The 25,546-nt window shown below is 33.1% G+C and overlaps 1 protein-coding gene across 3 annotated transcripts; it reads right to left on the minus strand.

Moving 5' to 3' along the window:
* Positions 1 to 1,893: 1,893 nt before the first annotated feature.
* Positions 1,894 to 23,861, minus strand: LOC105341808 (phosphatidylserine synthase 1). 3 transcript variants are annotated; one of them, XM_034481695.2, is made up of 16 exons: positions 23,746 to 23,861; positions 22,420 to 22,491; positions 22,109 to 22,249; positions 21,763 to 22,012; positions 20,530 to 20,621; positions 16,076 to 16,120; positions 15,652 to 15,770; positions 13,201 to 13,359; positions 8,852 to 9,003; positions 8,579 to 8,638; positions 7,287 to 7,481; positions 6,789 to 6,854; positions 6,426 to 6,525; positions 5,836 to 5,898; positions 5,592 to 5,650; positions 5,287 to 5,426 (listed from the first exon to the last, which is right to left on the minus strand). In XM_034481695.2, the coding sequence occupies exons 4-15, from the start codon at positions 21,921 to 21,923 to the stop codon at positions 5,636 to 5,638; spliced, it is 1,227 nt and encodes a 408-aa protein (XP_034337586.1). In that variant the 5' UTR covers positions 21,924 to 22,012; positions 22,109 to 22,249; positions 22,420 to 22,491; positions 23,746 to 23,861; the 3' UTR covers positions 5,287 to 5,426; positions 5,592 to 5,635. The 3 variants fall into 3 exon arrangements, with proteins under 3 accessions (XP_034337578.1, XP_065941750.1, XP_034337586.1); XM_034481687.2 differs by lacking the exon at positions 5,592 to 5,650 and having other exon boundaries at positions 1,894 to 5,426; positions 23,746 to 23,858; XM_066085678.1 differs by lacking the exons at positions 5,592 to 5,650; positions 23,746 to 23,861 and having other exon boundaries at positions 1,894 to 5,426; positions 22,420 to 22,507.
* Between the last annotated feature and the right edge of the window lie 1,685 nt (positions 23,862 to 25,546).

The following is a 25,546-nucleotide window of genomic DNA, read 5'->3' on the forward strand; positions in this document are numbered from 1 at the left end:
ACCATTTTACATTTTATTAGGACATTTATATGATATGATTTGTATTGCATCACAAGCACGTACCTGATATGTTGTGGAATTTTTCGCTCATTACAGTAAATTTTGCAAGCCACATCTATAAATTCACGGAACATCAGCCATTCAAGTTTGGGGACTGTGTATTTTTCAATGTATTTCTTTTTTATTTCTTATTTTGGGGATTTTGGGAGGGGGTGTTTAGAATCGTTGATAAAAAAAACCATGAGGCTCCATTTTTGAAACTAGCATCATTTATAGTAATGCATGTCCCTGATTCTACACACCCATAAGTACATGCAACTAGCAGGTACACTATTGAACGGTAAGCTATCCCAACCGCTACGTTGATATTCGTAGCTTATATTCTAAATGCTAAGCATCAAAGATGGCAAACTTAGTTACCAATTCGTAACATACATGAAATTTTTCTTATCTATCAATATTTTGCTCATTCTATCGGTTATTATGAATTTTAACAAGTATATATTTCCGCTTGAAATTAACAAATTATGTTGATGTAATTATTATTTCGTTGGATATATTCAACTTCAAATCAGAGACCTAGCTGCTAAACTAGCGGTCCGTTTAATGGACCTAGTTATCTACGACCTAGCGGCTAGACTGGCTGCTACGATCTTGAACGCAGCCTTCTAGTTCATATACGACATTGTCAAAATCCATCACAAGGTCTCCTGCATTAAACGTTTCGAACACTACACTTCTAAATTCATGGCTCATTTAACATTAAACCTGTCAGGTGCAACAGCATCACACGATGCATCACCCATGATATAAGTATTGTTTGGTTTCACTAAGTTTGTAGAAGATATCAGCAGTTACTTAGATGTGGCCAGGACATCTGCTCCAAACACTTTACCATCCTCCAAAAATTACCATTTGTAACTTCTGAAACTAGACATCGTTTTGATGGTGACCGTCTCGAAGGGCCGTGCTTAAATAATGAGAATTAGGATGAAAAGCATTTCAGAGGATTTTACTTTTACTTAAACGTATGACAAAGAAATTTCCGCTTGGCATAGAACTTAAAATCCACAAGCATAGGCGTCGGAACCGGGGCCCCCCCCCCCCCCCACTTTTTTTGCCAATGATTGTATGGAAATCTACTATAGTCTTCACAATTAACCTAGAAACTTGGCTCAAAGTCTCTGCACATCCTTTACCAAAAAGCTAAGTTTGTGTGATTTGAGCCAAATAAGGATTAGGGAGAGTACATCTCCTCTGGACCAAGATTTTGTGTACATAGATTTGAGTTTACTCTTATTCAAATTCCTGGTCCGTTTGCCCTTGACCTGAAAAAAATCATTCAAAGTCACTGCAAACCCTTTGACCTAAGGTAATCTTTTGCTGAGGTAAGAGTCATAATGGACCAGGGGGAGAGAATTTATGATAGGAACTAGAATTGTTCACATATTTTGCTTTAATCTTGACTTAGAAACTTCATTCAAAGTCACTGCACAGACTTTGACCAAAGGCATTCTTTGGGTGAAATATTCGCAAGTATGGTTTGAGGGTTGAAAATATATGATCCGGACAAGAATTGTTTTGACCTTAACCTTTGACCTAAAAACTAGGTTCAATGTCACTTGACACCCTCTACCTAAAGGCACTCGTTTAGTGAAGTATAAGCCAGATTGGATAAAGGGGAGAGAAGATATGCTCCGGCCAAGTGATCTCAAAACACGGAGGGATTGACAGACTGATCACTAAAGGTCACTTTTAAAGCGTATCCCCATACGCATCATTAATCAAGGGATAAATTAAGTCCACACAAGGAGTATAATAGTATTTAAAACTAGCGGAGGTGTAAGTATTGAAAAGATCAAACAAAGAAAGACCTAAAATAAAAAGAAGAAAGAAAATTTGATCAATTCTTTTATTGTTAAAATGACAGTCCAAATAATGAATGAGGATGAATCAAGCACAATCTAACAAATGCATCATCAGTAAAGCTATGGCAAGATGTGATCACAAATGACACACTAGTACAGTACATGTAAATTATAACAGTCGTGAGTCCAGTAGTCACTGGGACAAATATTCGGTATATAAAGCTTGGGACAGTAACTGGGAGACTGACAATTATAGGACCAATGGCTGATAATTAAGTCAGATCATTTAGGCATCTGCTTGAGGTGGCCCAATACACCTTGTAGAGTCTCATAGAATAGCTCAAGTTACTTGATTATGATAGATAGCATGATGCCTAAAATGTATACAAGTGAAATAGGTGAAAAAATTCTGCACTTTTGGGATAAAAAAAAAATAATTTTTAAAAAGTTAATTCAGTAAATATGAACAAAAGCCCCAGACAGGTTCAAACTCAAAATCTACTGTTTAATACAAGCCTGATAGTGTAACCACTAATCTATGAAGATATGTAAAGAAATCAAATGATACAAACAATTTAGTAAAAAAATTTCTTGTGACGTAGTGTCATAAAGAGAATAAGTCTTAATGTAGTGAGGTACCTTAAAATAGTTCATACATGTACAAATTGTATGTGCCTTATATATAATATAATAAGCACAAATACAGTATAATATAAAAACACTGAATGATGAAAATACTGCTGTGTGGAGATACACATAAAAATAGCAGCTGTTTGTTAAACCAAGGGTAGTTTTGTTAATAATTTACTCTCTTTAAAAATGCTTACAGTATGTAACTGATTTCTTTGTGTTATATCTTTAATCGTTGTTGCATGCATAAAAACAACAATATGAAAAATCATTAACTTTGCACCACATTATTTTGGTCCTTTGCCAACATATTAACCTGCATACACATGTACATTTAACAGTTTATAAATACAGTACCCAGGAATGTTCAAAATATCGTACAAGTTCTGACAAATAATTGTGACTTCAAAATAACAAATCTCTGTCATTTATTACTTAACTGGATAATAACAAATAAAAGTTAATATAGCCTCAAAATCATTCCCTTTCTTATGTAAACAATACTGAACACATCATATAGAGGACTGTAGAAAACAAGTGACTACTGTACATGTATTTGGCAAAATGTACTTTGGCAAATAATAATTAGATAACTGTGCATATTAAAAATGCAATAACAAAAAAAAAACATTCTACTGGATTATTAGCTATATAAGATTCATTTATTAGTGTGCAAGTGTTCTTGTTTACCAATTAAAATTCATTCAGTAAAAAAAGATATAAATGCTGAATAAGATATCAGAATTCTACTACATGGTCTAAGATCATTTTCCTTTGTATAAATGAATAGCAATGACCTTGACCTTCATCAAATTTAACCTTGGATCAGAGTAATGAGCATTTGAAACAAGTTTGAGCTGTCAATGTTTCTTTTGAAATAAGTGGACCAGATATGATTTTTGAATGCATGACATAATTACATGATCTTCATAAGAAGACTCCGTCAGATTTAAACAGAACAACAACAAGTCTATGGGGAAAAAAACAGGCTTGCAGGAAATGTTAAAGCCAAATTCAAACAAAAGAAGCAGCATTTTAAGTGAGTATATATACATGGTAAATAAAATACAAAATTGTGACTAGAGAAAGCATTAAAACATTGTTTATAAAAAAAAAAAAGAGACTCTAACACCTGTTTGACAACACCCATAATTACAGAATGCCACTAAGCTGGACATCTCTCTGCATGTGCAATATGTACCAGACTCCAATGCAAGAGAAGGGTGTTTTGTTTCCACTCAGATTATCGGATGAACTGTTCAGTTAACTTATATCAATCACATTCACAAAATTTTTTAAAGTAAGGAGTTCAACTTCTAATATGTTTTTAAAAACATTTATCAACAGTTCATTTTTGAAATAGAAAATGTCAACAACAAAATTTGAATTAAAGAAATACTCTGCACAACAAAAGATCTTATATATATATAGAAAACATCTTTTCATTCTTTGTATAACTTTTTGTTTCACAAAAAATTTAAAGATTTATTTATTCAAGTCAGATGCCTTGAATAAAACCAATATAAATGTAACAAAATGCAAAAAGAACTCCAAAAATTTGTTATGAGGATTACAAATCAAGAAAAACAAACAAACAAACACATACATAAAATATTCATCAAATACTGCACAACATGTTAGATCTTTCTACACTGAGCAAACAAATGCTGTTAGAATTCCAGTAAATTTTGATTTATGTTCTAGTGCATGAAGCAAGGAACACTACAAAATGAACACAAACATATTCCATACACATCAAAATCACACACATCCAATCAAAACTCGGGGAACTGCTACAAAGAGAGAGAGAGAGAGAGAGGCCTACAAATACTAGTACACAGAAGATGAGATGGGTTATCATTTACACTGCTAAATGCTTGCACTCTCTAGTGTATAATATATATGTACATAAATAGATACTAATATAGTATCCAACACAAAAAGTTTGGTAAATAAATAACACCATATATAACAACTTTCTTTTCAGACTGGATACATATGTTCTTTAACATACTTGGTACACCAGTTCATTCTTGTCAACAAGTGGCCACTTTCTGGCATGCCTTATTAGTTGTAAATTAGTTGTAAATAAACAACACAATAAAACACTGATTATGTTCCCATTGCTCACTACTATGGTGCTTCTACATCAGTGTGCTAAAAGCAAAAGATCTTCTGTTGAATTTTCACTAGAAATACTAAGTGTGTAAAGAGGAGCTTAACACTTTTACTGTTATGTCCCTTCACTGGCCCTATCATAAAATCATGATTATCAAAGAGAAGACAAAAAATGACTAGAAAAATCACATATTACACAAAGGTTCTTACAATACAAAAAGGCTTCAATTCCTCAACAAGTCAGCACCAAAAAAGCCTAATGTATATGGTACATGCATTAAAAACAATCATTAGCAGAATCATCAGTATCTATTATATTTCTACATTTCAAACAGTTCAAACCACATTAAATCAGTCTGTTATTAGGTTAATTTAAAATATCATTACAAAATTTATAACAAAAAAGGACTTACAAACTCAGTACAGAATTATTAAATAATATCAAATATTAAAGTTATTCATATCGGTAGGTACATGTTTACTAGTACACATGCACTGAACTCTCGTACCCTCGAAATAAAAAAAATCCTGAGTCTCTCACAAATATGATCAAGAAGCTGATGTACAATATCAGAAAAAACTGTTTGATTTTGATTCTTAGTGCACATGTCCATTTCTGACCACTTTCTGATTGCGGTTCCGCAGATTGTAGGGCATTTCACTTTGCGAGAACCCATTCACTTTGGCTGTGGTGTGGGTGCCATTCTGTAAAACAGGTACAGTTCCATTGTCTATGTGGTCAGCCATTTTATTGGCTAGTCTTTCTTCCTCTTTTTCGGCTTCTGTCATAAAAAAGCCATCCTCCAGAGTCTACAACAAAGAAGTTGTAAATCTTAACTAACAGCGGACAACACGAATTAATGACTGAGGAGAGAGGAAAGGGATAAAGATAGTACTTTAATGATTCACTTCCATGAAAATCCAATCAAAATCATTCTCATTTCTAGTTGAACAAAGCTAATCAATATGATTTACCTTAGACTGTCTTGAATCGAAAAATCTGCATGGCAATATCTAAATCACATGCTTTTATCCTTAATAATTAGAAACAACTATTAGAGGGCTTATGAAAACTGGCCTTACTCATGTTATTTTTTTTTTATAATAAAACATGCAAGCAGACAGATGTAGTTTTAGCACAAGCTAAAAAATATTTTGTGAGTGAATAATTGTACATATAGATGAAGAGTCCTCTGTATAAGGACATTAGACTACTTACAGTCCATTTCCAGTTTCTGGCGTAGACTGCACAGAGGTATACACAAAGTATACTCCCCACAAACTACAAAATTAAAAGCAAAGATTAAATGTTAGATAATGTCCTGACATGAAAAGGCATATTTAAAAGGATATCTAACTTCAAAACATTATGTGGCATAAGTAACTTTTTGTAAAAAAGAGTACTCAAATTATCCATAAACCTACAATTGTGTATTTTATAGAATGTGACATATGGAAAGACATTTAAATGAGTGCAAAATCTAAATGTTCTTTTGAATATCAAGCTTTTAATGAATAGAAACAAAGTGACCAAAAAAAAACCTCCTTACAACAAACAGATGTCTTTAGGTCACTTTACTTTTAACTATCATAAACGCTTAAATTTGTAATCCAGCCATATTATGCATTGTAATAATGTTATGCAAATTTGTAATGCATATAAATACTGTTAGGATGTTTATACGAGACCAGAGGAACATTCAATAAAGCTTTTGAGTGATCTCCATTATTTTCTATTCCTGTAAAACAAATTTTTGCAAGCACATGTGACTGCCTGGTCTGCCGATCAGCCACAGATATATCATGTACCTGAATAGACAACCACATCACAATGTAAGAAACTTCTGTCTTCTTGAACAGTTCTAGTCCAAACTTCACACATATGATAGCTTCAGTGAAGGTCACAATGCTGCCAGCACAAAAAAAAAAACGACGGAGATTAGTTACCGGTACATGAAATATAAATACTTCTGGCTTTTACTTGGAGAATGCTAAATTGGCTTTAAAATTATCATATATCTGCATAAATTACTATATATACAGATGCTCAGAATATTCTTAGATCTCAAATGACAAAATTATTTAGATAATTTTCTTCACTGTCCTTAATCAAACTTCTATGTAATGAGTATCATTCAAAAAGTTAGTTTCAATATCCTGATTTGTACTCACATAAATATCCAGCACTGTGTGCCCACTCGTCTACACTGGGTGTCAGTTACATACACATAAAACTGCCTAAAAGTATCATTAAAAACCTTTTATACATGATTGCTAAAGAGTAAAAATAAAAAAATGAAAATTCAACGATGAAAAAACAACTCTATACAATAATTTCAGACTTCAATTTTAGCAATTCTAGTAAATGCATTTGGATGTGAAATTAGAATGCATTAAAGTCCTTAATCAGATACTGTATATAAGGAGTTTTCGCCCCCGTATTATTTTCCCCCTTTCGCCCTTGTTGTGAACAGGCGAATCAAAGATTTGGCAAATGTCTCAAATTATCTCCCTTAAAACATAACTGTGTCTGGGCGAATTCAAGACAAGGCAAAACTGTTTGCAAGTGGAGAAGGGCGAATATTACACGGGGCAAAAATAACCCTGTATACAGTAAACCAAAAACTGATACAAACAGCCATTAATTACTCTTTAACTGCTTCAGTTTACCTGATTGAGGGGGCAGAGATCAAGCTGATGAGAACCAGTCTCCATACATTGATCTGGTGGGAAGGAGGAACCTCAAAGATCTGCTTCAGGAAGAAGGTGTTCAGTTCAGACAACTGCCACACAATGATCAGGAGGGAGACGGCCACTACCCTCATAGTGGAGGAGTGGGGGTCCAACCAACGGACATTGTACCAGCTACAACATAACAAAGATATATGTAAAATAGCCAATGAACATTGTATCAGCTACAACATAACATAGATTTGTAACATAGCATACGGATATTGTACCAGCTACAACATATCATATTTATATGTAATATAGCTAACAGACATTGTACCAGCTACAAAATAACAAAGATATGTAACATTACAACCAGCAAGCACAAATTGTACCAAACAGCACACTGCATACAAATGTAACAAGGTAATCAACCAGTGCATATTGTACAAACTATAACATATACAAATGTAAGATGGTATGACATAACGTACAAATGTTACAGGTTCACCGGCCAGCATGCAAGTTGTACCAACTACAACAATACGGTGTTTATCAACCTAGCTTCAACATTAGATACAAATGTAAAATGACTGTGGCAACCAGTTTGAAAAACATTTTTTAATAGTTCCTGCAGAGTTCTATTGGTGGTAAGCACTTGTAAACACAACAATTACGGAAGTTTTCATGGGTTCACAAATCAAAATATTTTTTCAGAGGGGAGCGGGGTTGGACATGAAATTGTCTACATAACTTTTTTTTTCAAACAAAATAAAGTGCAAAAAATGGACAATGAGTTATGGCAACAGAATTTCTTGTCATTTCGCATATAAAAACACATTCCCTAAAAAAGCTACGAAAGTGCAAGTTGTGCATGTCAAAGAGCATTGAAGCTCATAATTAATCATGCTATTGCAGCACTAAAGCATGTTTAACCATTAAAACTGACACATTTATAAATTTTCCTGTTCCATCTTAATGAATTCAGGGTTCAAAAACATGCACTTTACGTGACACGTTAGCTCCACTTTTTACATATCAGCATTTCTCTGACTTTAATACATTGGAGAGGTTTCACTAATGAGGGTGTTGGGTACAGTTTTGAGTAAATTTCATGCAGAATGAAAGGGTTTTGATCATAATAATAACTTATTGTTACTACATAATTGTGTATGTAAACAAAAATGTAATCTTAGAATTCAATACAAAATCAAGCATAAAGTAAACAAAAATATGGAGGATCCACATTTAATCTTAGTGGATCACATCCTCTTTTTGTTGGAAAACATTACCTGACAGGGGTAAACTGTAGAACAGCTCGTCTGATTTTCCCAGTTGTAGAGTGAATGTCTCTAAAATATCAAATTAAAAAACTCATTGATTTATAAAATTCATGTAAACATGTGTAAAAAATCCTTTTTTTATTTGATTATTGTCAAGAGAAAAATTAGAAAATTTAGGTGTTGAGGCAGAGGAATATTCAATGTATAGATAATATTAACCACCAATCCTGTATAAATGCTAGTGGATTTTTCTGTTTATGATATTAGGGTCCTTTAACTCACTTGATGCTTTCCCAGTGGTAGTTGCGCATCTCCAGTTTGCGACAGACATACATTCCCAGCCAGATTCCTAAACCATTACAGATCAGGACATCCAAAACCCAGGCATCCCACCAACACTCCGCAAAATTAGGCAGCAAGTGCGAAAACGCCATCTACAATACACACACACACACACATACAGTCATCATTCTAACATAGAATACTGTATACAGGGTTATTTTCGCCCTGTGTTACTTTCCCCCTCCTTCACTTGGAAACAGTTTGCTCAGTCTTGAATTTGCCGAGACACAGTTGTTTAAAGAGAAATAATTTGTAACATTAGAAATCGCCTAGTCTTAAATTCGCCCACTGACAGGGAAGGCGAAAGGGGCGAAAATAAAACGGGGGCAAAAATTTCCCTATATACAGTAAATTAGAAGTTCTGACCATACTGATTTTATTAAAAAGCATTTTTTTTGTAGTTTTTATTACGTGTTTAACACAATACATTGCATTACTGGTATTTTATTGCTGCAGATTTGTAGCCCTATGGCCTGTCAACCAGGATTTTTGTTTATATTAATATTTTGAGCTACAGATCAACAGCTATAACAACTAGCTGGTACATTTGATGAGATATAGGGGGATGAGTTTATTCATACATGTACTATGTATAGGGTGCTTTAATTGTATTTAATGCCAGGTTCTGACAAGGAGACCTACATGTACCGGTACTACTCAATAACTTCCTGTAATTCATGATGAAGTGGTTAGTATCATAGTTAAACCTGTCTAACCCGAACAAGTATCGTCAAAATGCCACCAACCACACATTAAACATGAACACCACTAATAAATAGCCAAATGCCACATAAGTCTTCCCATTTCCATATATCCATATTATTCCATATTACATTAATATCTGTACATGGGTATATACACTTTTTGTTAAATTTGTTTCCTGTTAGCCAACTGGAGCTCTTACTTATCAGTATTTCTTATGTTGTCTTATTGTTTACATTTTAATTTGTTCTTTTTACATTCATTTTCTTTTATCATGTAATGCACTGATCTGTGCAGTTAAAGATACTTTTACCTAACATTGTATACCGGTAGTTGCATATATGTGATTGTATTATTAAAACAAGCAAAGGTTTGCAGAGTTTTCTTTAACTCTGACTTTTGTCTTGGTTTATGAAGAGTCCTTTAAATACCGGTAGTACATGTACATAATATACCTGGTAATTCAAGCTAGATAATTTACAGGTTGATATTTAACTTACTGAAATCCTACTCATCTGTATTCCTACATCAACATCCCTCAATTCCCCACCCCCTAAATCTTCTTTCCCATCTTCTTCCCATAAGACATGCAGGATTTCATAAGTTTTTAAGAATTATCCTAAATCAGACTGGGGATCTACATCTTTTAATTTATTAGGTTTCCAATTTTACGTTGAACATTCTGAAATTGTTGATATTAATTTTGGTATTCAGATTCAAAAAATCATTGCACTTATGGAACAATGGAAAAGAAGAATTCTTACTCCAATTGGTCGTGTCACTGTCATTAAGAGTTTGTTAAATCCAAAATTAAATCATTTATTTATATCGCTTCCTACTCCCAAAAAGGAGATTGTATCATTTATATGCAAAGCTATTTTTGAGTTTCTATGGAAATCCAAAACAGACAAAGTTAAAAGGTCTCTTATAACACAAGATTACTTGTCAGGGGGTATGAAAATGGTAGATGTTAGAAGTTTTATTACATCACTTTAATGTACATGGATTAAAAGGTTAACTTGTTCACAAAAACCATGGATGGATATTTTCTATGCTTTCAATGGAGATGATATTTTACAGAAATTGTATGATTTTGGAGATAGTTTTGTGTTTGATTGTTTGTTAAAAGAAAATAACGCCTTTTGGAAAGATGTTTTGATTGCTTGGACCTGTTATATGAAATGTTTTACTTACTCTCCGCATTTTAAAAACAAATTTCATTACATTCCAGTGTGGTATAACTCTAATATAAAAGTGAATAACAAACCATTTTTTTTAAATCCTGGTATGAAAAGGGAATAAAGCTTGTGCAAGATTTTTTTGATGATGATTGTAATCTTTTAGACTTTGGAGTTCTTAAAAACACATACAATCTATTTGACAGTTGTGTGATGCAATACAATAGCATTGTTACAGCTATTTCAAAATATTTGAAATCATTGTTAATAGATAGGTCTTCTTTCTAGGACTTCCTAATCCATATGTACCTTTATTTTTTGTACCTCTCATATCTTCTGAAAAATGTTCAAAAATCTTTTATAATTTTTTGAATAAAAATGAGGCTATTCCAACCTCAATCAGCAAGTGGGAGGCAGAGCTTATGCCATATGGAGTAGACACAATATCAGTGCAAGATGTTTTTAAAATTTGTTATAAAACCACTAGTGATTCTTCTGCCCAGTGGTTACAATTTCGAATTTTGCATAGAATTGTTCATGTTGGAAAATACCTAAGAAAATTAACATTAAAACTTCTGATTGTTGTGGTTTTTGTATGGAAAATGTTGAAACAATAATACATGTTTTGATTGCTTGTGATAAAGTACAAACACTCTGGAGTGATTTAAGTCTACATATATACAGAAAGACCATTGAAAGAGTTGGTTTTAATGTTTCGAATGTTATTCTTGGTGAGCTACCATTGTCAAACAATAACAGGGTTATAAACTTCATAATTCTATATGTTAAACAATATAATTTTATATCCTTAATGCAAAATAAAATGCCAAATTTTCTTGGATTACTCAGTCATTTAAGAATAAAATATCATGTAGAAAAATATGCTGCTATCCAAAATCAAAAGCTGCGCAATTTTGAAAAATTGTGGCTTACATGGAAAAACATTTTAGATTAGTTTAGGAAATTATGATTATTACTATTCGTATTATTATTTGTTTTTTGTTTTTTTGTTTTTTATTTTTTGGGGCTTATTTTGGAAGCAAAGTAACCATTTACCACTAATATTGAAAAGAAAAAAAAAAAGAATTATCCTAACTATTTTTTTAAGGAGAGCATGCATTTTGACGCACAGGCAGAACTACAATTGAGGCCTTTATATCACAGGGGGTGTCTAGCAAGATGCTCCACTCTGCGAGTGGTCAATGACCATTCCCTTCCTTATTCCTCATTTAAAGTTAACATCATGACATTATATGACCTTGAACTATAGACTCAATCACTGCTAATTAATTATATAACACAGAACTATTTTGGGTGGACACAGATATGTATAGAACCTGGATATAGATTAATCAATGTTACTCCTTTCCCACTTCCATCCGCCTTCTCCCTACCCAGCCAGCCACAGGGACAGACTGTATGTAACGTTGATGGATGCAGCACCTGTGGTCAAGTGGCATCTATACATCACTGTTATACCCGCTGACAATTACATAGCCACCTTACCGGTCAATGATGGACAATCATTGACAGACACAGTGAGAGACGTCAACAAGACAGTGTCGTACAACATGTGGTAAGTGTTACAGGAATGATGGGCACCCAAGGTACCACCATAACCAGGTAATGTACACCACAGGTGGGTTGTTTTTCAACTAGGTTAAACACAGGGGAGCTTCCTGTGTTATTATGAGTTTCTGGCATTGTTACATCTTGACTTGCGTTCTCTGTGTGATATTTAAAATATAGAACAGTATATTTCCAGGACTGTCAGCAATGTAATTTCCCTTTAGATTTAAGCTAATCTGTCATCCTTTTAATATGTCAAGATATTTGACAAAAGTGTCTTTCCTGACATTAGGATATGCAGAAACGTTGACATCTGCATAACAATTAAATGACTGTTTATTTATAGAAACACTTAAGACACAATTATGAAACAAAAATTTCAAGAGCTTAAATGCAGTCTTCAAAATGATATTGTATAACAGCAGAGATATTTAGATCCTTAAGTCCCATTATTACGCCAATATGTGCCAATGATGTTTATAATACTATCCATGGCATATGAGATTATATCTTTGTTTGTTCTTGCTTTATATTTTGCGATGCTTTAAGTTTTGAATGAGTAAAAAGACTCAGTTTTTGTTAGTTATACATATATATATATGTGTGTCTTGTATATCCTTTGTTTACTCAATAAATGACCTTTTTACCTTTGTTGGTGAGTTGTAGTATTTTTTTTGGGGGGGGGGGGCATGCTGACATAAATAATATTGTATAACAGCAGAGATATTTAAACCCATGATAAGGAAGAAATTATGACTTTTGACAGAAGAATTAAGATAAACTAGTGGTGGGACTGAATCATCTTTTAAGAGCTAATTAAAAGAACCAGGGTGTCCATACCTCAGTTATTTCCCATGTTATGCTGATGGTCCACAAAATGCCGTGGTGGCGGATCAGCAGAGCCTTGAAGAACCACCCCAGGAGGTGGGCTGCCGCAAAGCAGTCAAACAGGCTGTAGAACCGCGCCCAGTCCATCGTTGAACAGTTCACCGCATACTCCTACAAATCAAATCAACGGGTATACTCTTCAAACAGTTATCTAATATGATAATGGTTAATTACACATTTGGACTTCCACATCTTAAACATATTGGTATCTAATATTACCATAGGTAAGTAGGAAGTCCCTACCACTGTTTTTTTTATACACATAACAGTATTTGACTTTTTCTCTGTCTTGAATCTGAAAACCTCAACAGTTTTACTTGGTTTAATAAGTTTTAGAAATGTAATGAGTTTGACTGTATATGTCATATATGAATGCATACAATCATGATGACGTGTAGTATAGCATACAACAAATTCTTGAGGATCTTATACAGAATTCTATCAAATAAACAATGGGGAAAAGTTGTCCGGATGAATTGTGCTCTACATATTGTGAACAAACATATGCTACTCATTCTATATAATGACAGAATACAGACGTCTGTGTAACAATATATGGCCCATATTTTATCCATCAAAATTATAAAAGCTAGGATCTTTTCCATTTCCCCAAAAATTGTAGAGAAATGTAGAGATACGGTATATTGTATTATCAATAAATTGTACAATTTAAAATACATTTTATCCTGATATAGATTATCCTATAAAATATGTATACAAATACTAGCAGGCTATAAGCTTGACACACCCCCCCCCCCCCCCTCCATTAAGGTTGAAATAGATTGCATCGATAAAACATGCACCCAGAGGAAACCAGCTAGTTTACCAGTGCAAACACAAACCCAGCAAGGGGCCCTTGTAACAAAGAGATCAGTTCCTTTTGATTGATTAATGGTCAATTCTACAGGACTGCAGCTGGGTACACAGGAATGAACTCTGTATAAAACAGCAGTCTACACAGAGAGACTGAGGGCAGCAGATTGATTCATCAATGATTCATCCCTGAAGATGACGTCCCATTCCTGACAGATACATTGGACAGGGGATTACAAAAAACGTCAGCAAGTCTATTCCAATGTGACTATCTTACTGAGCTGACCTGGGCTACCTCAAATCAGATGTAATCACAATTTCCTTATTAAATATTCATTTCCGATTAACAATTTATTCAATTTACATAGAAGGCCAAAATACTATACATGGGAGTCAAATGTTGTCAATCAAGGTAACCAAGATTACTTTCCTTCACATAATATAGTCACAGGTTCATGTGACTTAACACCACAGAAAGCTTCCCTGTTCAAACATCCAGTTACAGCACGATCAATCAAACCAACTAAGGGGACTGAGAGAAATTCCACAAGCTATCCAACATGGCTATATTTAGCCATTCATTTCAACAAACTTCCTGCAGCCAATTGCAGATATTATAATTACCATATTTTTCCTTTCTGTTGTATTTTTTTTTAGAATTGAAAAAAATATTTAGTTTGCATTTATGAATATCCTTAAGTTTTCATACATTTATGAAGGATCAGAAAATATCATTTTAGACAAACAGCAAGTGTGTGTGGTATTATGGTAAAAGTTTGGATCTCTCTCTCTCTCTCTCTCTCTCTCTCTCTCTCTCTCTCTCTCCAACCCTCCATCGTGTGTTAATTTATTGATTCCAAATAGTAAGATGTTCCACAACTTGCTGTTTTGGTCTGCCTTTTAGAGGACTAGATCAATACCCACTGTATCTGGATGCTAAAATCTGACACCACCAATAGTTACATGGATGTATTGGACCATAAGCCTTTTTAATCCTATATCTGCAACCTTCAGTCTGTTCTAGGCCACTATGCTAAAACTAGCTCAATAATTAAAAAGATTTGACCTTTTTCACTTAATTAAAAGTTCTTGTAGACAAAATGCTTTAAAGGTGCCCAGCTCCTTTATTTGATGCAAATTACATGCCTTCTTTGTTTTATTTTATTCATCACTTGTCCTGGGTTATTAATTGCAAAAAAGGCAACCTTTCACATTTAGATTTGGTTTTAATGAAGAAAAAAAATCAGAAATAAAGGAAGCTTCAATGATTTTGTTATATATTATAATATATCAGTGAAACATACTATGTCTGAAAATGACAGACATCTGGTAAACTTTGGGAAAAATACAGTCGAACTTCAATATTCAAAACTCAATATCACTGAGAAAAAAACTTATTAATAAGGGTAATAGATAAAAAATAAAACTGAGATAAAAACGCATAAAGAAACTGTAGCTTAGGACTTTCAAATAAAAACTGTAGCACAGGACTTTCAAATCACTTCAATAAACCCATTGTATACTACCGGTAGATATCAATGTTTAAGATAGCAGAGTTTGAATAAAGAAGACCAGAGTAGATAACGTTACCTTGTCCTCTGGAGACACACCCTTAAGATCCGGGAAAATCCATTCTATCATCAGACGAACATCTTTCCGATTTTGAAACAGCAGAAAAACTAAGACCATGAAGTATAACACACTTAGTCCTGAAAAAAGAAATAACAATGCATACATATTGACATCATTCCAAAACATTTTAACTCTTGACAAAGTCTTATTCAAAAGTAATTAATAAATTCAATTCATTCATGTGCTTTGTTTTTTTTATATTTGGGGGGGGGGGGGGGGGGGGGGTTTAGGGGAAAAATTGCCGTAAAAAAGTTACTCAGTTGTTCTTATAGTGTACCTCTGATTAAAGATATAAAAAACAGGCAAATAAAATTAAGATGTGGAACAAACAAAAAGTTTTTTCTCTCCATTTAAAAAAGAAATGAATAATTGGATACTCTACCAAACACTATCCTCCATATTCCCGGGTGAGGGCGGGTGAAAGGACCTGGAAACGAATGTAAAGATAAATATTCGTCAACGCAAAATCTCATCAATAACAGCATCAACAAAAGTTTAATATATACTTCTAGATATATAATATACCGGTAGCTACAAAATGCATTATTAGTACTTTGTAAACTTTCATTATTATTTTTTAAAAACCATGCAACAGTGACAATGACTTATTTTTCTTTCTTCTTTCCACTTGCTCTGTGTCACAGAGGTGAGAATTAGATTATACATACAAAGGTACCCATAAAATTCACATGACAATAACCATGAACCTAGATTATTTTCTCTGTGCATGATGTTTGAACTGCTTTTCTTCCTACTTGACAAAAACCAGCACTAATTCTTGTATAAATTGAACAGAAGAGCCAAAGAGAATAATAATATCTGCATCCTGCTGTTTTTTTTATAAGGCAGTGCAGTATGTAGTGTCTCACTTTCTGGCACAAATCTTATCAAGTGCACATGCACTTAATATACAATATACCTATAAGCAAGTAAAAATGTGTACACAGGTTTTGATATTTTTTAGGTTTGGTTATTTTTTTTTTTACCTGTATATGTTTTTATGGGGGTAATATATTTTTTACCCTGCAAATTTTAGCTGACATTTTTTTTGTTGGTAATACATGAACTAAAATGTAAGATTGTTAGTAATTAAGCTTAATCGTTGAGGCTATAAAATAGAAAAAATTTCTACGGTTATCCAATGTTTCACACAAAATGCTCATGGAGAAAAAAGTTGTACTCTGTAACATACATGTATATAATCATAAAAAAGGAAAAATCATTGTAGGCTTGCCATAATTGTAAGGTATATATTCATTTATTTACTCTATCAAGCTATTTCCCTCTTTCAACATATTCCCAAAAATATTTCCTTTCTGAACACATAAAAGTGCAAACCTTTTAAAAATATGAACTCTTCACTATTTCCCTTTGGTTTTCAGAAAAAAAATTCTTTTATTGTATCCAGTTTAGTCAAATTTCATTTTTGTCATTTCCCAAGGTATATGATATAGTCTTTTTGTTTAATTTATTTTACAAAAAGAAAAGTTATCCTCTCTCAGAGAGAGAGAGAGAGAGAGAGAGAGAGAGAGAGAGAGAGAGAGAGAGAGAGAGAGAGATCTTCGCTAGCCAAGGGTTTACGATCCACTCTGCTCCTCTACAACTGTTGTAGAGGAGCAGAGTGGATTGTAAACCCTTGGCTAGCAAAGATGAGTGAGAGACAAAAATGACGATAAGGTTTGCCTTACAAGTCTAAACCTTACGTTTTTTCAAGCCTTACGTCTCTAGTGTACACACACTAAGGCAAGCCTTACATGATTATAAACATCATTTCAAAAATCTCCATTTTTTTGTTTTTTTTAAACATTACAAAAATGGAGGACAATATCATTACTGTAGCAGAGTTATTTTATTGGCTACAGCAATTAATTAATCAAACTAATTAAAAAGAGGAAAAGTGTAAACAGACGCGTATGGTCATATGGAGAGCTGTGCACACAATATACTGCTGCATGAATTGTGCCTAAAAGACCCTAGCACCTTTAACAATTTTGTATGGATGGACTAGCAATGCTTTGCAGAGTTAATAAGTCTTTTTACTCCTAGCAGTCACATAGCATGTGGTCACTTAAATCTACCTACATGTCCGATTTGATATACAAGTAAATAGATTGACATTAGGGTAAATGATTTTCATTGGCTACGATACAAAGGTCAGCTAAGTCTTGTATTAGGAAATAGAGCAGTGCTCTATTACTAAGTTTGACTTGTAAGGCTACCAAAAACATGTATTAAGGGTGTACACACGGCAAGCCAAGAACTTAAGTTGTAAGACTTGTAAGGCAAGCCTTATTGTGTGTACCGGCCCTTAGAGAGTCCTGTCACTTTTCCCTTTGTGATTTTGTATCCAGTGTAAAGTATTGTACAGAACCAGTTTATTGAAAAACAATTATAAATCATAAATTCATAACCTCTGAACTGATTGATAAAATAGATAATTATATATAAACAAGAGGCCCATGGGGCCAGATCGCTCACATGAGCAACAATGGCTTTATATTGGTGTACAAAGGATATTGTGTCATATGGCCCCTCGGTAGAAAAACAAAAAAAGAATACCATAAAATAAACTGTATCCAAATTTTAGTCTTATTTTCCTAAACTTAATCTTTGACATTGTACCCTGATGAAATACCATTTTTACCAAAAAATAAGATCCTATTCAAGATATAAAACTAAATTTTTGGTATGGGTACATTGTTAACTCCAATTCCCTTTATTTCAGTTCAGCCCCCTCACTTTATAAAACGATCAAATTATGTATGAGAATATGCATACATTTTTATATAGGTACATATTTATCTTCAACAACATTGTACTAGCTAGTTATTGTATTTTGTTAAAAAAATTCCTACATGTGAAAGTAGAAAATTGTACCTCAAGGCACTCAAATTAAGAACATTAAAAAATTTGATTTGTCTTCCGCATTATAAACGATTGTTGTTTACCAGGCGTGAACTCGTGCAACGTTTTATAACCTTACTCACTTGATCGATGAATACACTCGAAAGAAAAATGTTATCATGTGATATGTTAAAGAGCTTATTACATGTATAATCAATGCATAGGCGTCGGAACTGGGTGGAGGGGGGGTTGCATTTTAATCAACCATTACGTAGAGATCGTACCGAATTACCAATAGAATGTATAGTATTTAAATAATATAATATGTTGTTAGTGCATCAGATTTTGCTCATTTTGCGCGGTAAACAATTAATTGTCTAATTTACTGAAGTCTTTATTTGATTCGATACGTAAAAATTCCAAAATACAGGCGATATTTCCCCTCAAGTTAAAAAGCATTAATGAAATTCAAAACAACGTAAACCCAGTCACGAGTGAAAATGTCAACGCATTGAAAGATTTAACCTCAATTCACTTCACGAAATTGGCACAAATATGTTTAGCATATCATGTTTCAAGTATCCCTTCGCACATAAACTGTCCCACAACAAGCAAATTCATCTTTGTCAGTTTGACCCGTTTGTTATGCGTCAACATTCAAACATGGCTGCTTTATACAAAGAACTTTTGTTTTCAATATGGAATACCGAACCTGAAGTTATAAACTGATTGACCGTATATTACTCAAATTTAAAACAGAATTCGCCGATAATTTTTGCAATTTATAATTTCCTTTCCAAAAGGATTATTCGTGCCAAATTATGTTGAATTTGACACAGTAGTTTTTGAGTAGAAAATTTTTTAAAATGCGACCCCCTTTTTCTACAGTTTCGAGGTTTTCTCCCCTTTGAATAAAGATCGGTCTTTCATTTCTGCAATTTATAATCACCTTTCTATGGGGATGCTTTGTGCCAAATTTGATTGAAATTGGCCCAGTGGTTTTAGAGAAGAAGTTCAAAATTTGAAACGTTTACAGACGGACGACGGACAAAATGTGATCAGAATAGCTCACTTGAGCTTAAAAACTGCTACAACCATTGTCATTGATAGCCATTAACAGGTAACTGTGTCCCAGCAGCCAATAAGTGTTATAATTATTATTAAGGAGGTGGGCATATTATTTACGCTTGACACAGCAGTCAAAATTGAACCTGACCCAATAGCCAAACTCACACTAAAAGGAAATAATGGTATCCCAAGATTTACCATCACTCCAATTTGTCTCCAAGTTTGCTTTAAATAATATCTAATTAAGGCACATTCTACATAAAGGTGAACTTTGTTAAAACTTAGACTTCTTCATACAAGTCAAATTCAGCATCTAAAGCATATCGCTGGTATTGTTTCTTCATAAATTCATCATTCCATTCATGAATACTTGGAAATGAGACCTGCAAGATTTCTGATCTATTCATTCATTCTGAGACCTCAAGCATGTTCTGTATAAAACACCTCCATATCCATGCAAATATGGTCTATGAAAGTTGATCTACATGCCTTAACTATAATTTACTTGTCCAGAAAATGAACCAAAAGTAATATAATTGAAAAGCAATTGTACATGGCTAGTATAATTTATCTTTTAGATGTATCATCCATCAAAGACCTGCTCCAATTATTTTAAACTGAAATAAATATACCAACATTGATAGCAAGCCTGATGAAATGTACATTGTATCAAAAAAATGATAAATACCAGCCCTTCCCTGTGAAATGGTTGATATATGCTTAAAAATGGTTAGAATTAACAAATACACACCAGCATATTATTGATTTCAAATTTTGCTTTGGTTGGTAAATTTATCTATTAACATCTCTCTCTCTCTCTCTCTCTCTCTCTCTCTCTCTCTCTCTCTCTCTTTCTCTCTCTCTCTCATCCAATATGCATAATATGACTTATGGGTTTTAAAGTTGATTAACTTGAGGTCTTACCATTGGGAAAAGCTAGCACGCTGACAACAAGAAAGAAGAAAATGATCCAACAGAGGCCAATCCATAAGTTGTTATCTTTATCATCATCATTCCTGAAATATTGAAGACAATCAATAGTGAAGTCATCAGGGCACCATTGTACCTTGAAATGGACACTCTCCTCAGCATCAATCACAATGCTGCCAATTATCAATAGTTCCCTTGAGTCACATTATCTCAAAATATATTTTGATAAATTGATGTGTTATATATATGTATAAAACATATATATATATATATATATATATATATATATATATATATATATATATATATATATATATATATATATATATATATATATATATATATATATATATATATATATATATATATATATATATATATATATGGAACATACCATTGTAGGTCTGTCTCATTCACATCTACATCATGTATACTACTTTTATCATGTTAATAGCTCTGAACATAACAATTATAACCTTTTTAGCATTTTTGAAATTATTAAAAAAAAAAAATCAAAACAGAACAAATATGCTGTTTGGGTCAATAAACATAGTCAAAATTATTTTCTTTTATCTAAGAGATTGTGATACAAGTTTATCAGATTGCATTGAATGCATACATCCTGTATGACTTTGACTAACATCCTAGGTATTAAAACTGGTAAAAGAAAAATGAAGGCAATGTTAATTTAAGATAACTTGTTCTATATTAAATTATGCTCGTAAGATATACAATATTGATTGGTTTTCAAGATTGCTATAAATATACTTTGTTCTCAATGCAAACCCTTAACTTATCATGAAAGATATTATAATTTATATATCTTTGCCTCAGGTCATTGTAACTTTGTACACTGTAAAACCACATGCATATGCAGTGACCGTTCGATAGTTTGATCTATTTGCTCTTTAGAAAACAACATCTCTTTTTAAAATTAAAATAGGAATTGAACATTTTTTTTCGTTCATGATACAGAAGCAGTCAACAGTTAAATAATCGATGTGACTTTCAAATTACGCGTATTATTAGAATCTTACGTAACAAACATCTACGCTTTCATAAACCTTATACTGGGAAATTTTAAGAAGTATTTAAACAAACGAGAGTAAAAATTTTAAAATTCCATATCTAAAGATCGAAATTCATTAACATAAATAAAATGTCATCGACATCCTAGTCACGTGTAGAATATAAACAAAATGTAGGAGCAGCCGACACAAGACTTACCTTGTGAACGCTGAATAAAGTAGTCCTAAAACACAAACAGATAACAGAGTCAGTGTATGAGGCTTGTAAAAGAATGCCAGAGATACATCGTCCACAGATTTCTCGTTTATAGAACGAAAATGTTCCATTTCTTCAGCAAGGTCATTTCTTCGTCCATCCATACTGCAGGAGAGGTGTGTTTTCGAATTGAAATATTTGGAATTCCGAGCCCGATGTGCAACTTGACTTCATGATGGTAGAAGTTCGATCCCTATTCACAAGAAATTTAATACTGTATTACGGACTAAAAAAAAACAGAGTGACAAAAGGGATCATATCAGATAAGCTATCAGTTACTATATCTTACAATTCTGATCTAAGTCCATCAGCTAAACGAATCCTCTTCCTTCTGCGCCCGCGCCGGATCAGTACTCTTAAGTACACAAAAGCTTATGCACTATACAATGAATAGGTTCACTCCGTCGATCGATGATCCTCATTGGCACCACTTATTGAGGTACAAGGAAATAGAATAAGTAATTATACATAGAAAAACTCATTCTCTCTAAAGTCGACAAACCGCGGGTAAGTTAATCATTGGATAAATTTATAACCATTTCTCGTTCTTACCAAAAATCGTGGAACACTTTTCACCTTATAATTAAAAAAAAAACGAACCTTTACTGGGATGTCTTTTCTTGGGTGACATATATAATGCAACTTCAGTGATTTGGAACGGTAAATTCTCCTCTGAAAAATTTAAATCAAAGCTAAAGATTGCAAATCGTTAAATTAGTATGCACAAACACGCGTCTACAGTCTCTACCATCGACACCCCATAGATCCCCTCAAACTGCACGGCTTTATGCATGTATATATACTTAATACTAAACGTAACATGTGAAGACACGTGTAGAACTCGAATCTCCAGCAAGTCCATCGTGTACATGTTCATAATTCTGCGTGCAATTTCCTAATGCATTAGCTGCAGAACTGTAGCTCTCCGGGAAAAAAAATTATTGACAGACAATATTTTTTTTCCCCGGAGAGCTACAGTTCTGCAGCTACTAATGCATGTTATGTGAATTTAAATTTTGACTATAGAGAATTAAAAATACATATACATTACAAGCAGCAGATATACTTACGTGTTATAAAAAAAATTGTCCTTGAATTTCACCAAATGCACGTAATGTCGTTTTATACAATAAAGACGGGAGTTCCGTTTTGTTATGTCAACAATTAAATTTCAAATCTAGATGGAATTTCTGCATGAGTGAAATGTTTTACATACATGTGTACTACTGTAAGCTAGGTTCCATGCACGTTAATACAAAGACAGTATTCTAATTAAGTACAGTATATTAGATTGCTCCCTAACATTTACTTTTTCCATCAAATTCATCAAAATATGCATATTACGTGTTCATGGTTTAGAATAAATCCAGAGAGCTTAGCTATAATACAAAACCTAATTAATTTGCAGGCTGACCTAAATCAAAAACCTGTTCCCATGACCCATGTTCTAATTATGGCATTCGTTAATTAAGAGAGGCACGCACTCTAATTTAGTGACAGAAGGGAACCAATAACGAAGCAGGAGAACGTTGCACCCCCCCCCCCCCTCCATCCCCTCTTTGCGAGAAATTCTCTGTATGATACTAGTATAATAAACTGGTATCTTACATGCATTGTAATTCTTGTAATATACCTGGTATAACATCACGTTTGGACTTTAAAGGCAGTTTAATTAAATCTCTGTGATATAGCTTTAATAATTTTCCCCATTGCTCTTTACTAAAACTAGAGATAATTAGGGAAGTTATAAATAATTGCAGTAAAATCTCTTCCTACAGTTGGTACTATATATCTTAATTATAGAAAACTAACAATGATAGCTTGCATACAAAAATTCTATCCCCCTAATCTAAAAAAACCAAAAACAAAACATACGTAAATCATGTTTTAGTTGAATTTACTTTAACAGGACTTACATGTACTTACATTACGCCTTGGGGCACATACGACATGTATAGCATGTTACATCAGCTTTGGTCTTGTATCTATATGGTGACAAAGGAAGAAGATAATCCCTGCCCGGCTATCCAGATACACATAGTTGACGACCACGTTGACCCGGCGAGGAAAAATCCGGATGTTGTGGACAGGACATTAGATCTCTGCTGTGTTTGCCATATATGGAACGTTGTATAATAGTAACGTTATAAACGATACACAAGGAGAGAGAGAGAGAGAGAGAGAGAGAGAGAGAGAGAGAGAGAGAGAGAGAATGAATATTTTTAGGGCCTGTACACACGATAAGAGAGAGAGAGAGCTCCCATGTATTTGTACAATTTGAAAGTGAATGACTACATAATTGAGCTTACATGCAAAATGTATAGGCTATAGGACTGATTTGCAAAAAAAGAAGAAGCTGCATTTGATTTTTTTCCCTTAAAAATTTGTAGAGATGAACGTATGTTTGATCTTCGAAATAGCATAGGAAATAAAGCAACACCATGCAGCATGCGTGAGGACAAGTTTTATCGTAATAGTAACACAATATAAAAGCATGCCATCATATTATCACCTCTATCATATGGATATTTCGAACGCGGAGAACACTGCCGAACACGGAGCAGTAGCTATTTGCCACAAAAAAGGGATGGTCTTTAAATTTCCTTTAAACTCTCCTATATAAAATTACCACTTAAACGCAATTAAAAAGTTTACAAATCTGTCGAAATCATTGATCTACAATGTATTTAATTTTCAAGTGATCATCTTGAATATATTTATTAAATTATAAGCGTTTTAACGGAACACGATCGATTGATTATGACAGATTTGGATTCTTTTTACAAATACAAGTGCAGAAAAGTCATTACAAGGTCATGCCCAATACACAGTCAGGCCGAAAAAAAAATATAATTACCCCAAACTACTCTTTTGCAACTGATTTTAGTAAAGTTTTGCCATATGTTTGTGTGTAGATACATATCAAATACATATACGTCACAAACAACTGAAAGACTTTTAAATGCACAACCCTTTTATTCTATTATTGAAGAAAAGGTGCGACAAAGATGTGGCACTGTTTAATTGGACCTATATGATAATTCGAAGGCATCTTGATCCTTTATGATACATAAGATTAACAAAATTGGAAAAATGATGAATTTCATCAGAACATTTTTGCGTACAATGGAATACATAAAGTAAACAGTTTTTGTAAAATAATGTTTATAAGTTTTATTTGATTTCAACCTCTAGATACATTTCTATACAAAATTCTTAGTGGAGATTTATCAACCAATTTTTTTTTAAGGGGGGGGGGGTGGTCATTTTAAAGGAACAATATGATTTTTGCAATAGAAAATTCTGACATGAAAAATGCAATTCATTTATTTGAAATAAACATACAATTTAAAAAAAAAACCCACAAACTCGACAGAAAGAAAATAAAAATGGGGGAAAAAGAAATGAGAGAAAAGTACGAAAAAAGAAAAAAAATTAGTTCACTCATAGTTACATGTATAAAGCTTCTCCTTTTCCGAATTCTACGTCGAGAGTAGAATGTATGCATAAAATCAAAAACTTTATGAAACAATTTCCTGTTTCAAAATATGTTTGCAGAATATAATATATGTATAATTTTTTAAACCATGCTTTGGTTTTTTTATGTGTGTGATTATTTATAAAAAAAAATAATTAACAGAACTTAAGATATTTAAATCTTTCTTAAATGATAAGCCATCCAGTCGATTTGTAGGTACATGTATATATAGTGATTATATATAACCAT

The sequence above is a fragment of the Magallana gigas genome, chromosome 5 (assembly GCF_963853765.1).
Source record: "Magallana gigas chromosome 5, xbMagGiga1.1, whole genome shotgun sequence".
NCBI lineage: Eukaryota > Metazoa > Mollusca > Bivalvia > Ostreida > Ostreidae > Magallana > Magallana gigas.